This window comes from Taudactylus pleione, unplaced genomic scaffold, assembly GCF_031769625.1.
Source record: "Taudactylus pleione unplaced genomic scaffold, aTauple2 ptg000839l, whole genome shotgun sequence".
In the NCBI taxonomy this organism is placed as follows: Eukaryota; Metazoa; Chordata; class Amphibia; order Anura; family Myobatrachidae; genus Taudactylus; species Taudactylus pleione.
In genome coordinates, this window is record NW_028285241.1 from 118,854 (window position 1) to 135,956 (window position 17,103).

At 40.6% G+C, this 17,103-nt stretch overlaps 1 protein-coding gene across 1 annotated transcript; it reads right to left on the minus strand.

The window, feature by feature from the left end:
- Nucleotides 1-5,643: 5,643 nt before the first annotated feature.
- On the minus strand, nt 5,644-10,780 carry METTL18 (methyltransferase 18, RPL3 N3(tau)-histidine). The gene is made up of 2 exons (XM_088458507.1): nt 10,641-10,780; nt 5,644-6,971 (listed from the first exon to the last, which is right to left on the minus strand). Exon 2 carries the CDS (start codon nt 6,898-6,900, stop codon nt 5,788-5,790), a length of 1,113 nt encoding a protein of 370 aa, XP_088314633.1. The 5' UTR covers nt 6,901-6,971; nt 10,641-10,780; the 3' UTR covers nt 5,644-5,787.
- Nucleotides 10,781-17,103: the final 6,323 nt, after the last annotated feature.

Below are 17,103 nucleotides of genomic sequence, written 5' to 3' on the forward strand. Positions count from 1 at the left end.
ATGCACGTACAGTGCAGACAATTCACAAACAGAAGAAAATGTTTTAGTTTTGTTGGAGTGCACTTTGGGGGTTACACCACCCTTTAACAGACAGACACACACTTGGCGCTGCTGCTTTGAGGATGCAGGTGCAGCTACAGCCCACACAATTCACAAAGACAGAAAATTTATTTTTTATTTTTTGTGGAGTGCCCTTTTGGGGTTACAGCACCCTTTAACGGACAAGCCAGCCGGCCCTTTACTTATGGGACACAGGCGCACGCTTGGCGCTTCTCCTTTGTTGATGCACGTGCAGCCACAGTGCACACAATTCACAAACACAGAAAATATTTTTTTATTTTGTTTGGAGTGCACTTTGGGGGTTACAGCACCCTTTAACGGTCAAGCCAGCCGGCCCTTTACTTATGACACAGGCGCACGCTTGGCGCTACTTTGTTGATGCACGTGCGACTACTGCGCACACAATTCACAAACACAGAAATAATATTTATTTTTTTGCACTTGGGGGGAGCACCCCTGATGGACAGAGCACCCCCTGGACAACACTACAGCACCCCTTTAGGACTGGGACACTGCACAGGACTTTGGAGTGGACACAGCCCCTATGGACAACTGACTGCACAACACAGTCCAGCCAGCCCCTATGGACTTTGGAGGAGTGGACACAGCCCCTATGGACAACAGCAGCACAGCACAACCAGCCCCTATGGACTTTGGAGGAGTGGACACGGCCCCTATGGACAACAGCAGCACAGCACAACACAGCCAGCCCCTATGGACTTTGGAGGAGTGGACACAGCCCCTATGGACAACAGCAGCGCAGCACAACACAGCCAGCCCCTATGGACTTTGGAGGAGTGGACACAGCCCCTATGGACAACAGCAGCGCAGCACAACACAGCCAGCCCCTATGGACTTTGGAGGAGTGGACACAGCCCCTATAGACAACAGCAGCACAGCACAACACTGCACTACACTACACAGCCCAGCCAGCCCTAACTCCCACCCTCCCTCTTCACTGTCCACAGCCGAGTGAGAAAATGGCGCCGACGCGGGTACCTTATATAGCATCCAAAACCCGCGAGACCCGGAAGGCATCCCGCCTTCCGGGTCTCGCGGGTTTTGCCTCGATTTCAGATCTGAGTCAGGCGGGAAAAGTCGAGCCTGCCTCGGATCGGGGGGGCTCGGATTTCAGAAATCCGAACCCGCTCACCCCTAGTATATGCTTCTGCTTCCTAAAGACGTCTCCAACAACATTAGCATAGTGGCTGAACAGTATTACACAAACATTTCCCATGTGTCAGTGTTTGTACTGTAAAACACTGAATTATGCTCTTAAGTAACACCATGGGTGAAATATCGGCCATTCTATTGTGAGAATGTATTCACCATTATACAAATTGAATTTTAGTTGAAAAATAAATTTGAAAAACACACACAAAAAATACTGATTGTATGAGCAGATAAATTAGGTAAAAAAGAAATGTAAACAGCTAGTCTTCCAGGCCGACTAAACAGTTACTAAATGGACTAAATAAACAGCACACGAGGAACATTAAAAGAAAACCTCTAACATACTAAAAATGTTGGATGACAAACTTAGCGGCTATGCCTTAAGTGTGTAAATGTATTAGAATGGACAACTCAAATCGACCTAAACTCCAATAGTCTTCCAGATCACCAAATTGCATACACAGTGAAACTCAAGTGCAAGTATAACAGATTATATATACAGATGTGATTTTTCTTAAAAATTTCTAATGTAATCTGATACTTTATATGAATACTTTTGCAGGAAAAAAATTTGTGGGATCTATCTTAATGCTATTCGTCGTGGTGCATCTTAGCCGTGACGGCATCTTGTGCCAAATGAAGAAAAATAGGAAAGGTGTAGGAGGACACATCTGTATATATAAACATGAATATGTTATCAGTGACATGTGGTGAAGTCAATGGCTGGGGAGGCACACATGGAGATGGGTCTGAGTACTGGGAGCCTGTCTCACCCTCTACTCACTGTAACTCTCCCCTCACAACACTAAGCTTCAGTGTAAATTGATTCTCCTACCTGCATCACTGTGTCTTCTCTTGCTGCTGCGGAGTTTCGATCTCTAAACACTACAGCACACTTCCTGGTCACATGACAAATCCAAGGAGTCCATCAGTGCTCAGGGCACGGCCCTACCCATACTCAGGGGCATGCCTCTATTAGCTATCTTTCTGTGCAGCTTACTGCCAGTCCCCAGCCGTGTCTGACTATACAGAAGCGAGGTTGAGCTGTTGCTGCCCCATCTCTTGCCTCCCTACAGTCACAGGGAGCTCCATAAAGCTGGTGAGTGTTAACTATAAAAATTATTACAATAAACAAAGATGTTTATAAGTTATAAATATCCTCTTTGTATGCTTATTGTAATAATTTTTATATCAAATCTCCGGATAATGAAAGGGCTAAATCCATCATGTGATTATTTCTTGCCTTTATTAATTTAACCTCTTCCTGGCTGCTTCCCCTTATCTTCTTCGACCTAGCCTTAATGCTGCAAGCTTGAGTTTACTCTCTCAATGAACAATTTCTTCTTCCTCACTCTTTGCAAAAGCTTATGGTTCCTTTCCGCTAGAGAATCCACTTTAAAAGCCTCAGCTCCAAAGCCCCCCCTAAACTCCTATAATCCTTACCTCTCCTAACTCATCTTCATACATACTTCTTGTTGTCCTCTACATTCAGCCAATGACTGAAACCTCCACTCCCCTTTGGTAGCTGCATCTCACTTCCGCCTCAATCCATTTAGGTGCAAGTTGAGATTTTGCTTCTATAAACTCAGACTTTGCACGAATGTAAGCACCTGAGAATTCTCCAATAAAATGGGTATTTGCTGTACTTGCAGCAGGGGTTTGTGAATTGTCAACCAAATGCGATGCGAGAGAAGTGCATGAAAAAAGTAGAGTGACCTTCCTGGACCCCCTCAAAAATGACAATTTAGTTTTCAGAATCATACAGAAGGCTGTTAGTGGTCATAAGAAAAGTACTGGAAGTATTTAAACAGTGCTAGATGGATGATTTGTGCATTTTTTTTTTAAAAAGTAAAAAAATTATGAAAAGCAAACTTTTCATTTACTTTTATAAGAAAAATGCAAAAAAAAAAAGTAGGAAAAATTATGCTTTTGGGGTACTTTGAGGTGACTAAAAAAATGTACAAAAAATATAAAAGGATATTATAAAAAAAAATACTGTACTTAAATCTGGGATGCATAAAGCAACAAACTAGTTGATTTTGGGGTAATTTGAGGCCATTTTTAACCCCCCAAAATAACAAGTAATTATTGTCCTGACATTTTAACCTTAAGATTTTCCCTACCATTTCTCCCCCTCATGGAGGTGCGAATGTAAATATGCAAGTTTACTCTGACTTGTTCAATGTGAGTTGCTAATTGGATTGCAAAATTAATTTGCAATGCGAGTTCACAAACAAAACAGCAATTCACTCCTCGCATTTCATTAGATTGACCCCTAAGACTCCTTCTGTGCTGTTTCCAACATCTAGAATGTTCTCCCTCATCCTCAGATTGTCCCCTAGTTTGCAAAGCTTTAAACACTCCCCCAAAACCCACCTGTTCATTAAAGCCTAACAGTTCACCACTTAGAGGGGTATTCAATATGGGAGCGAAAAGTACGTGCTGGACTTTTCGCTCCACATCGTAGATTTTCCAGGGATAAAGTATCCGCTTTATCCCCGTATTCAATATAAAAGCTATGAAAACGGGAACCTGCGAAGTGGGATCTGCGAAAAAAAACAAAATTTTCCTGGAATTGTAGGACCCCCTAAAGCTGTAAAAACATGGGGAATCACTATTGGTACCCCCGTTTTAGCCTGCAAATGAAAGTCGGGGTTTTAAATAGCGGCTGCAGGTGTTTTTTTCCCGACATTGAAGTGTTGCAGAAGAGCACTTAGGTTTATTTTTTAGTTTTTTTAAGTGGTCCCATCAAATCTGGGGTACATGAAAATGGGTACTAGCATATTTTTAAGTCCCTAAAGTCTTAATTTAAAATTTCTGCAAATATGCACCTGCCGCTAATAAACTATTCTAGAACACACCTGCCACATACTTCCAGAATAGCCCTGAACCTATTTCCCTATTTTTAAACAATTTTTTCCCATTTTTTTTTCACACATTTTTTTGGGGTGTCCCTATTTTTTTTTTTAAACTTTTTTTTGACAGTTTATTTTAAAATGACATTCCCAGGGATGCAGGCTATTTTTTTTTAAGCCTGCACCCCTAAACCCCAATTCTGCACTTTTTTCCGCCACCTATTCAGTGGTGAAAAGTTATCCCCGTTTTTTTTTCAAAGACTTTTCGAACCTGCGAAAAGTCTTTGAAATTGAATACAGTGTAAAACCAAAACCAGCGAAAATTACGTCATCGGTGCGAAATTATCGCAAAAACTGACTTTTCGCTCCAAATTGTGTTGCCCTGTTAATCTTTCCTTATCTGTCTAATATCTCCGCTCTTTGTTACTCTCTTGTCCCATCCCTTTAAAATTGTAGTAGCAAGACCCTCCAATTGTATCCACTTTCTCCCATCTTAAAAATGTAACCCTATATCCTACACTTGAGAACTTGCCTCCCATCCACAGTATTTTGTCTCATCCTTCTTTTTGATCTATCCAGTTCTATCTCTTGTTTCTTAAGCTGGGTACACACTGTGCGGTGTGTACCTAGACGATATGTTGGGTCGACATATCGGATCCTGGGTACACAGCAGAACGAGGTAATGAAAGACGGAACAAACCCTTGTTCTGTTCTTCATTATCTGCAACAGGGCCACATGCGATATCGTCCGGTGCAGGATGGCCGACCAGACTGTATCGCGGGAGTGCGCATATTGGCTGTACACACTCAGCGATGCAGCCGATATGTAGTTCCGATTCGGCCGGAAACGACATATCATTCCGACATCGTCTCAGTGTGTATCCAGCTTTACTCTATCTTGCAGCTATGTTCTTCCCCAGATATCTACCATGTAACCTGTTTTCTGTTGTCCCTGCTCTTGTGTTTATGGTACCTATGTCATATTATGTTGTGCTGTTTTTTTTTTTTTTTACCCGTTTTGCCCTTTGTACTGTTTGGCACGGCGAATTGCTTGTGGCATCATAAATAATGATAATAAAAATGATATACAATATAGAGGGCCATTCAGTTGTTTACTGTAAGTGTGGTTAAGATGTGAAATTCCTTTTTACATTATGTGCTGATTCTCTAACACAATTTTAAATGGGCAGAATGCTTTTTAGACAAGAAATGGTATCTAGAGGACATTATAATGCAGATAATTTACTAGATTACACTTTCTGGGGTCACATATTTATCCATTTGAGGCCTAAAATGGTAACTTACATACTGGGTGCTCTTTGTGTTTTTGTTTGTTTCAACAAATATAATCTGCAATATTTGATTTACTGTAATAGGACTGGAAAGTTCAAGTAACTTTCTACAATATAATGTATATAAAAACATAGATGCCGATTGTACTTGTACATGACAACTCTTAGGGTCCTATTTGTGCTGCAGCATTCATGATGGATTAGAGGGTTAAATAAGGAAAACACAACACAACAGGAATAAGCAAGCATAGTTACAATTCTGGTCAAATCAATGACAAACCTTTACTATCAACAATCATAGTAGGAACATCAATTTAATATCTCATGATGAAGAATTAGTTATGTCTGTGTAAATCTGATGAAACATCCATGTTTATAAGATTTTAATAAAGCGATTCAAATGATTCTCATTGCACATCGTCTTTAAAGAATAAACTGAACAACATTCTTTGAAGCCCATCTTCGCGGATGTTAAGTGTGTTAAAGTGAAACAATTTGCCTTCTTTAATAAATGTCTCAAACAGATGGACCCCTCCTCCTACACCAAAGTAATGGGACTTACTGGCCAGATACACAATCCCATTATGAGCCAATAAGTGTTGAAATATATCATGCAGTGCACTGTAATAAGTAGGATTGTATATGGTCTCTGATGTTAGAATAATATCATATCGCATAGGGGGCATTTCATTTTGCATTAAGAGTCTAAAGTGTGACCAGTCCCCGGAGAAGAAGCGGCAACTGGATAAGAGTCCAGCTTTCATCCCTGACTTTTTGTATCTTTTTCCAATAGGTTTTTCTTCCATATTTTCATTGACATCACCACTGTCACAGTTCACCAATACATTGGGTATGGTTATCTCTTCTATTACAGTGCTATTGTAGTCTTGAAAATGTACTTCTTTGGCTTTCCTCTTTAGAGCCAAAATTCCCAACAAACCAGCTCCACAGCCAAGATCCAAAACGCTTTTTCCCTTAAAAATTACGTCCTCACCCTCAAAATATTTGATTAGATCAAAAGTGCACTCCCAAATTTTCATGCCTCCTTCATAAACTCCAGAAATGAGATCAGAGTTGGATGCAACCGTTTTGCTCACTATGTTCTCACCATTCAAATCGGAGTTGGATAATGTCATTTCTACAACGGAAACATTTACAAACTGCAGACCTGAACTGCTCTCAATTATTTTATTTTCTAGCACTCTCGCGACATCTTGTGGAATTGTGTGTTCAATAGCTGATTTACTGCAAACTGTTTTCTGTTCAGCTAGACAATCGTTGCTTGTTGTGTCCCTTTGTAAAATGTTGCTTTTATCAAATGACTTCTGTAGTCCAACTTCCTCAACTTCATTTGTCTCCTTTTGTTGTACCTCTCTATCGTCGATTAGCAGAGAATTGGTCTTAGAGGTCTGTCCTTTGTTTATGAGGTCTGAGGATACAAAGTGTTGTTCTCTGCTTAATTCACATTCCGTAGGATTGTTTCCTGTATCCTCTATATTGAAATTAAATTGAAATGACATTTTTCATTTGAGCATCTGACAATGTAAGAGAAAAGAGTGCAGAGGTGGACTAATTTCCAGCTTCAATTGCCCTGGAAAATAAATCAAAATGTTAAATATTATTTATTATTATTATTATCCTTTATTTATATGGCGCCACAAAGGTTCCGCAGCGCCTTACACAGTACATAAATGAGCACACAAGAAAAACAGTTAATAGTAATACAAAACAATGCAGGACAAGGACAAGGTTATAAACTCAGCTGCAAAACACAAGCAGCAGGACATGAGCAACCAGGTGGTAGGTGCCATTGTAGGGAGTTAGGAGTAATTTATACTATAAGTAGGGGGAGGAGAAGCATGTGAGGATGAGGGCCCTGCTCGTGAGAGCTTACATTCTAAAGGGGAAGGGCAGACAGACAGGGGCGACACAGAGGGGTAGATAGTGAGGAAGGAGCATGGAGCAGTGGGTTAGGATATGTGCAGCTATAATAGGCTTTGAATACATAGTAATATTCATTACATTTATATATTACTGATGGAAGCATGCCCAAATATACACCTATACATTAAATATTAATAATACACTAATTTATTTATATAGCACACACCTATTCTGCAACACTATACAGAGATTATTTCAGTCTTCCACATCAGTCTCTTCCTCAGTGGTTAATTTTTTGTCAGAAGTCAACTAACCTACCAGTATGTTTTTTTGTGTGGGGGAGGAAACCGAAGCACCTGGATAAATATACAAAGTTCACATGTGCGAGTACCTTAGTCAGGAATTGAACTTGTGACCTCAGGGCTGTGAGGCAATAATACTTATTATATATTTTTAAAATGTCCTATTAGCAAAAATCAATATTTCTGTAATTTTTTCTTTCCTTTTGGCAGTAGTCTCATTCTGAACCGCTTCCCTGACTCACAGTAAGTCTTATCAGTAGCTTCCTCGCTACCCTTTTTCAATGTTAAATACATGGTAGAAGACTAACAATATCTACTGAAAAGGCAGGTATAGTGAGGTCACTTATACCCCTTTTCCAGTGCAGCAATAACCCGGTTTATTGCTGGATCTACCAGGGTCGCACAATCAAAAAGCATTTTTAGAACAGATGTTCGGCGCTGGTTTAAAACATATATAAACAGGACGAATTCTTTGGATGGTGGAAAAATCTTTTTTGAAAAGACAAAGAAACCTTGATGAGAATAAAGAACTCAAATTAATTGTGAGTGAAGGTATGCACTACCATATTGTGTAAAGCCTTTTGGAGTATCTTCTGGGGAAATTGTCTTGGACGGAAGGGAACAATAAAGATACCTTTACTTGTTTATATAACTCATTCTATATGTGAGTGGGGTACTCTTTGATAACACACCTTATATGGTATTTTTGTGACTATCTTTTTTACTTCATTTATGTGCAATAGACCCTGATTGTGCCATTCTTTTTGTCCTTCTTCTTTCTATATTGTGAAAACTTACCTCATATGAGCTGAAGCTCGAAGGGACAAAAAGGCGGACATCAACTATTACATCAAGGCAACACATAAGGGGTCTAAGTATCATTGTATATTGATATGTTTTAAACCAGCGCTGAACATCTGTTCTAAAAATACTTTTTGATTGTTGGTTACTTTATTTGGAGTGTGGTGAGGCTCTTTTTTTGGAACGATGAAATAGGCTGCAGGTTTTTATATGCGCACCTGTTAAAGGATCATAATCTTTTGTCTACCAGGGTCGCAGCTTGGTGTAAAAGTGGCCTTGAAAAAAAGGACCCGGATTATGGTATGGTGTAAGCGGCGCGACCCGAATACCGATGACCCAGGTTATGCCTCATATCAGCAGATTGGCTGGCTTCAGTAGCTCTTGGAGATGACATCTCCAAGTGACCACTGTAACAGCGGAAGACTAAGGTCTGGTGTGAGTGCCTGAACCTGGGAAATAACCAGATTTCAGCTGATGGTATGAAAGGGGTTAAAACCCTGTTCCGACCCATGCGCAGTGTCCCGGAAGGAGCCAGGCTTTTGGTGGAAAAGGGGTATTAGTGAAGAACAATGGATGAAAGGCTCTTCTGATGGGGGGATATGGTTAAATGTCAACAAAGATGCAATTCTCCTACATACAGTATTTGCAAAGTACATCCTGGTACTATAGAGATGAAGACACTTTTTGACCTAATATTATAACATTTCCTTTGAGCCCCATAGAGAGAAATTTGGTTACCTTATATATACACATATACCACAATGGGGGCGCTTGGCACTAACAGCATCGTGGCCAGCACTTAAGTCGGAGAATGCCGGTTACCGCAACTGAACAGGTGCGGTAACCAGCATCTCCTAAGTGCTGGGTGAGATGGGGACAATTGAATAGCTCCAGGAACTCCTTCCCGGCGCTATTCACATCTTGCTGAATTGAATTGCCCCCAATGTGTGCAGCCAAACATTGAGGTGGTACATTGTCAAAAATTCAATCTCCCTCAAGAGTTAGAGAGTCACAGGTTGACTAAGAACTGCTGTATACAACACAGGAAAATTGGCATATTAGCTGCTATGGAACTACAAATTTCAGCATGCTAAGAAATGTAGTTATGCAACATTAGAGTAAAATGTTACATCTGCTCTGCACAATGATTCTTGGCATGTTTATTACAATTTTGTCAGCTGCCTACAATTTCCACTGACAGCTCTATTGTAAACACTTTGGACGGTATTCAATTGTTTTAGCGCACCCGATCTCCCATCTAAAATGATGGGAGATCGCGGAGCGCTATTCAATTGATGCAGATTATTGCGCTGATCACGCCCATAGAAGTCGGGTTTAGCTGCGTAAAACTACAGCCGACCAAAGTGCTGTACGCGACTGCAAAATAGTGCTATTTGGGTGCCCAAACAGGTCACTTTTTGAACATTTCAGCTCGCACATCCTTGGGGGTGCGAGCTAAAATCCAGCGCCAGCAGCTGATCACCCCCGACAGGAGAAACAATTGAATAGCTCCGTCAGGAGTGAAGGGGCTGTAACTATTGAATTCCGCTCTTTGGTGACATTTTAATTCCAAGTGATGTATATGATGTGCTTATTTTACCTCACGCCCCTATAGGGGTATGCAGTAAAAAGCAGCCCCACACTTGGTACTAAATTACCAATCATACTGTGAGGTTGCAGCACATGTTGAAGAAAGCTAATCACTATATAGAATTGTCAGCTTATAAAAAGGGTGTTCCAGAAGAGTTACTAGTCCCAAAATCACTGGTGCTCACCTGTTTATGCCTTTTTTGTAATTTAAATGTATTGTGTGCCAGTGCCAATTAGATTTTCAATTGACAAACTATGGCTCCAGTGTCACAGTATACAAAACAGCCTCCGTGGAACTAAAAGTTCCAGAATACTGAGTAATAGTTTGCCATAGTGCACAATAGGCTCTATTTTACATACACAGCATGTTCTTAAATTACTAAATTATTTTCCAATTAGCAGTAACCACCTTTCCCATGACATAATGGTTTATGTATTATTGCAGTGGGAGGAAGCTCACATACATGTCACATACACTGCACATACACACGCTCCAGCAATTAGTTTTAAAACATTGAACAATCCCATAATTTCCTGACCCAAAGCTACAATACATCATACTATGATGAGAAGGACAAATCTCTGCTTTATTTCTAACAGCAGTAACCTGCACTTGTCATTGTGCCTGTGTATGTAATACTATACTCGGGGGGCATGCTTATGTATCAGGCTGCACATTATACCTGTATGAGGATGCTGCTGTGGATCTCTCTGTGCATCACACAGTACAGAGCTCTCACAGCGTCTGCTCTGCTGCTGCAGCACAGTGACTCAGCGAGGAGCAGAGCACATGGACAGACAACATGGTGGTAACCTGCACTTCCCTAATGCTCATAATCCCACCCACCTACTGATTCACAACCAACCACATGAATCAATATCAGCCAATAAGAGCGCGCTTCCTATCTGCCTACACCACATCTGAGTTTATAACAAGCAGTGTGATTGGCTGTCAGGTTATTGGGTAGTTTATGTAAATGAAATGGGAGGAGGGAATCATCCTAGTTCTCACTCACTTCATTTGTGCATGTTGTTCTGTGTGAGCTGGGTTCCTACTTTGGCTCTGTGCCATAGTTGTACTAGTACTGTATCTGCATGTCACAGGACACATCTATATCATACAACGTTTTTCAAGGGAGGCTTGTCATACAGGAGTGTGATGAAGTTAGAGAAGCATCATACAAAATGTGCTGGTGTCTCAGTGGCTGCTGGATGCTTGTCAGCATCACAGCGTGAGACACTCAGTATTTAGCAATTGTACAATAAACCTGCAGACCATAGACTGCTGCAAACTAGCTGTGACATCAACTAATCAGATTGTAAATTGCACTGAAACCATAAGAAACTTGCTGTAGCTTTTCTGTGATTGCAGCGCAGTCTATCAGTCAGAGATGATGTATTTGCATTACATGCAGTTGCCCTGGTCACTGGCAGGATAGAGGTTGTTGTGCTTGGTAGTGCAGCTAACTTGAAATGAAGTGAAATTCTAGAAATCTATAGTTATCTGCTATATCAATGTTAAAAACTATATCAAACTTGGACTTTGGGTTATTTTATCATAAGATAAAACTAGAATCACAAGGGACAGAAAAAAAATGTTTGAGGTGATGCTGTATTTTATCCCTTCATTGTTTATAATATCCATGCATCTATGCGCATTCAGATATTCCTTTAAAACAAAACAAGAAAAACACGATAAAGAAATAAAAATGTATTTGCACAAATTAATGGTTTCTTTTCACATGCAAAGTGAGGAAAAACGGAATATGAATATATATATATATATATTTCCCACACATATATAAGGCCCCTACAAACTAGACAATTTTTTGAACGATAAGGCAGATTCCGAAGCATCAAAACGTGAAATCGTTGAGTGTGCATGCACTATGGTCTCGATTCACACACGCTCGCTAGATGTGTACGCTCGCACCCAGCGTATGCAAATTCAGCTAAGTGATGTCAAGGCAGGCGATTGCACGGCAAGGTATAAGCATGCCCACTATGTCTTGGCGTGCGATCGCATTGCGTATGCTGATGCCCACTTGCGCACCTCATCTCCAGGAAGTGTATGCAACCATCGGAAGCGAACGCAGTGCTTGAGGTTGGCCATACCCTGCCGCAAGCACTGCGATCACTTGAGTGTAAAAATCAGCCAGGTGACGTGTACAATGATGCTGCCTCTTAATTATGCACGCCTCTGAAAAGGCGTTGAGACGCTCAGGGACACCTGCGTTCGCATCTCCACTCCCCCGTTATTAATGGCCAGCCCCTGTCACCACCCACAAACGGCTTCTACTGTCACTCTGCTGGGCTAGCTATGCGCAACAAGCGAACGCTTCCCGATCTATCGCACTGGTTTGCGCACGTGCACTGCGATGCATGCACAGATAGGAACAATCGGCCAGCTACGAGCGAATGCATCCTAGCGAGCGGCTCTGAATTGAGCCCTATGTGCGCTCCTGTGGCGTCGTTTATCGCATCTTCAGATCTTTCCGACATGCAGCTCAATCTGTCAATCTTGGTTCCCCACAGATCATACTGTATCTACCCACCAAATGATGCGTAATATATTGTTTGGTAGATTGCACAGTGTGTATGCACTATATAGTTTGTCCGGGAGCTCCAAGAGAAATGTAGACGACCATTGCATCGTTTGCAAGTCGTCTAGTGTATACCTAGCTTTAGAGATGTGTGGTTCGGTTTTCTAAAAAACAAATACAGCCAAACTTAGGGGCTCCATATCCTGGCTTGGGTCACTTTTGGGGTTCCGAGTATAACAGAGTCCCCGGCTCAGGTCTGCTGTAAATTCAGAACTCGGATTTAAAAAGCGAATCTCTGTTTTGGATTACCAAAACCATACTGTGTTATTAGTGATGTGTCACTGATATATCCAGTCATTTTATCTTCATTTTTCATATATCTTTCTTGATTAATCTGCTATGATGCAAAATCAAATTTATTTTGTCTAAGACAGGGCAGCTTCTATTGTCAGATCTCCATTGACTGAATTTATTGGGGTGTCAAAGAGACCTGCGATGGGTGACTGGAATTATCCTCATGAACATCACACTGCAGAGGCCTACAATAAAATTAGCAATGTATGTAGAGCAGCATTGATTGATAGAACTTGGCCAAGTACTGTAACTGGCTCAGAGTTCATATTGAAAGATTATTACAGTAAATGTAACAGAAACTGCAGATCTAACTAGTACAGAGCCTGTATATGAAGATAATTACCATAATTAGTCTAGCTCAGTGGTTCCCAAACTTTTTTGAATCACGGCGCCCTAGACTATCAGCATTGTTTTCACGGCACCCCTAAGCCAAAGGTTTGTTATTGAGAAATTCAGGAAAAATGTAGTAAAGTGAAGTAAATGGTACTACCTGTCATCCTTAGGTTCAGTTATGTGGTGGTGGACAGGTTTGAGCTTCTGTTTGTCTACATATTTACATTACATTGACCATAAATAATTTGATTTGGTGCTGGACCACCATCCTGAGGCACCCACAGTTTGGGAACCACTGGTCTAGCTGATTCTGTGGCCCCTTTAATTATTTTATTTAGTCACATTATATCAAGGTTCTGACAGTACAATATATGGTGAATGAGTACAAGAGAAACATTTAGAGCCAATGCTTGGTTGTGAACAAGGGACAGTGTAATATTGTCATCTGATGCTGACCATAAACCCATGTATTATTTTATAATGAACTTTACTGAAACAAGGTAAAATAAATATATGAGGGCAGATGGAATGAGACAGAGCTAATGAGGAGGGAATGGATAAAAATGCTACAGGGGAGGGGGGATGTTTACAGACCACAAAAGTGTAAGCTAGGCTTAAGATAAGATAATATACTAATCATATATTCCATTTTATAGGTGTACCAGACAGTATTGATAACAGGTGAATGTTTGGGGCCCTGGTGATTTACAAGGTCAAGCAAGTTAGCAGTCTGCTGCGTTTATGGTGTGTGAGATAAATTTTCATTATCGGTTGGCCACTTCCAGGGGGTGAAAAATAGGCCTGATTCCGAGTCGAACGCAGTGCAGCAATTTTTTTTTACTTTCATCCATATTCTGTATGCTTAAAGCCGTAGTTAAAATTGAGATTCACAGTATAAGCTGCGTACACACTGTACGATTTTAATGATAACAATATTGTTGAATCATGCTACGAAAGGCCAAGTGCTAGTACTGTATCTGCACGTTACAGGACAAATATATATCATACAATGTTTTTCAAGGGAGGCTGTGACTTGTCATACAGGAGTGTGATGCAGTTAAAGTTAGGATTGAGTCATAAAAGCATAATACAACATGTGTTGGTGTCTGTACACTAGAATATTATCTCACAGTGGTTGCTGGATGCTTGTCAGCATCACAGCATGAGACACTCAGTGTTTAGTTATTATACAATAAACCTGCAGACCATAGACTACTGCAAACTAGCTGTGACATTAACCAATCAGATTGTAAATTACACTGAAACCATTAAGAAGCTTGCTGTCATTGGCTGGAAACTTTATGTAGCTTTTCAGTGATTGCAGTGCAGTCTGTCAGTTAGAGATGATGCATTTGCATTACATTAGGCATGTGCAAAGTGATTAATTGAAATTAGTTGATACTCGATTGTACCGATGGTTTTGCAGTCTTAATAAACATTATGGATGTGTGTAAGGTAAAGTGGGCATCCTTATGTAGAGCAGCGTATGGCATTGTGATCGCAATGTATTAGGATACTATCGCAGTTGAACTGCGTGCGTAATTGCTATTGCATTTGCAGTTGCGTTCCATAGTGAATCAGGCCCACTGACCACACACATACTGATTTGTTGCATTACCAGTGCACACAAGACAAGAACATACATATGACAGAGCTGCAGCCACATGTGGACTCCTATACAAAGCTAAGCACACACTCTGCACTTACCTGGCGCACACGTCCCCCCTTAGTACCTAAACCTAACCCTCCTTCGTGCCTTACCCTAACCCTACCTTTTTAGTGCCTAACCCTAATACTCCATCTCCGCAGCCTAACTATAACCAGCCCCTGCATGCTTACGTTCGGGATGCCAACAGTCTGAATTCTGGTGGCATTGTGAGTGGTGTTGGGATTCCAGCACCTGGATCTCGACTGCCGGCATTCCCGAGCGTCAGTATGCCGACTACATCCCCTGCATAGTATGGATTATTATAAGTAGTACCAGCAACATCATGTTAACTAGCGTATATAATATAGCATTTCTTTCTCTTTACAGGTTTATATTATAAATTAATCGCAATACGTACTACAAATGTACTAAGATTAAAAAAATACAGCGCACATGTATCTTTCTGAGAGAAAACTTGTTATTAAACGGAACGTTATTTCACATTGTGATCAAACAATATGCTTTAAGTTGAAATTCAAAAACATTATTTTTTAAACCTTTTCACTTGAGAGTCGAGTACGCCTTTCTGTTACAGTTTGTCCCTGCTTTGAAAAGATGCGCTCACACGGTACAGAAGTAGCCATTATGCAGAGGTGTCGTTTCATCAAAAAGAGTAGGAAAAATCACTCTGCTTTCTTTCCACCAAAGTAGTGGGTTCTCTACCCTGGGCAGAAGGGGGATCCTCATGAATTTATCGAACTCGATAATGCTTGTGGCTTGAGAATTCTCTGCATGAGTTTGGACTAGGCCTCCTACAGACATGTAAAAACTTTCTCCTACAGAGCTGGAAGGTGTGGATGCTCCAAGACCTTCTGTGGCCAGCTGAATACATTGAACTATTGATTGCGTATGCTCTCGGTCTTCATTTCGTCCACGTATTGTGCAACATTTATTTGATTAAAGTTTCCCTAGTGTCTTTAAAGCGATGTTCATCTTTGGAGAATCCATGTTCTCTGAATCTAGGATCCAGCAAAGTCAATTCCCATACGATAGTCAGATCCCGATATTTTTTTAGTAGACAGTCCGACACTTCGTCTGCAAGTTTGGTAATTAGAGCAAGGACAGTTTCGCTATCAAAGACAGGGTTCTTCAGCCGGAGACAGTGGTTTTGCAAGCCTTTGCTAAGTAGGACAATTTTAGACAACGTTACATTGTGTTCACTACTGATTTCCCTGGTGACCTCTTCAAAGCACCCAAGGATTTCACATAACTTTTCAATAACATTCCAGTCTTCGTTTGTAAATCGTTGAACTGAATCATGATTCAATATAGCTAAGGCACTTTGAAGAGGCTCTTTCATTTTTGAAATCCTCTAACATTTCAAATGTATAATTCCAACGTGTTGGACAATCTTGTTTTAATGTTAAAATGGGATAACCCATCTGCCTTTGTATGCTGTGCAACTTATCACTAGCCTGTGGACTTCGTTTGAAATATTCCACTGTAGACTTCACTCTTGCCCTTATTCCACCTATTATTTCCAGACTTGCTCGCAAAAGTAAGTTCAAGCTGTGTTCACATGGCACATACCACCAATTGCAAAGCTGTACAGCTTTGGCCACGTTGTCTGTTGTGCACGCCACAATTTTGTCATGTATGTTCCACTCGTTAATCTTTCCAACTCACTGGCAATATTGTCTGAAGTGTGTTTGGCAGAAAATTTGAAAGACGATAGGAGGTATGTTTTCAGGCAGCAATCCTTATCAATATTATGTGCTGTCACAGCAAAATAATTTTCGTTCTTCAAAGAAGTCCACCCATCTGTTGTGAGAGCAATGTATATTGCATTGTCTTGAGTCTCATTTGTAATTTCCTTCAATGTCTTATCGTAAAACTTCTTTAATAAGCTATTGGATATTTTCTGCTAGGTAGTTCATAATTTTTGTTAAGCATGGATAGTAATTTCTTAAATTCAGTACTCTCAACAACGTTAAAAGGATGGTACTCTTTAACGACCATCGTTAGAATGTGTTAATCTGTTTTAGATCGTTTGGCGGCAGATATTGGTTTGGTTATAAATGTAGTGATTTTGCTTTGTTCTGGATTTGAAGAAGTAGATGCTACAGTACAACAAGCTGCTTAGGAGGAGCTGCTGATGAACTAAAATTGTCGTGCTGGTTGTTACCTGCATTTGAAGGATTGGTCTTCATGTTCTTCATGAATTTCAATTGGTAATTGCAATGGCGTTGAATGACTTTTTGTTAGATT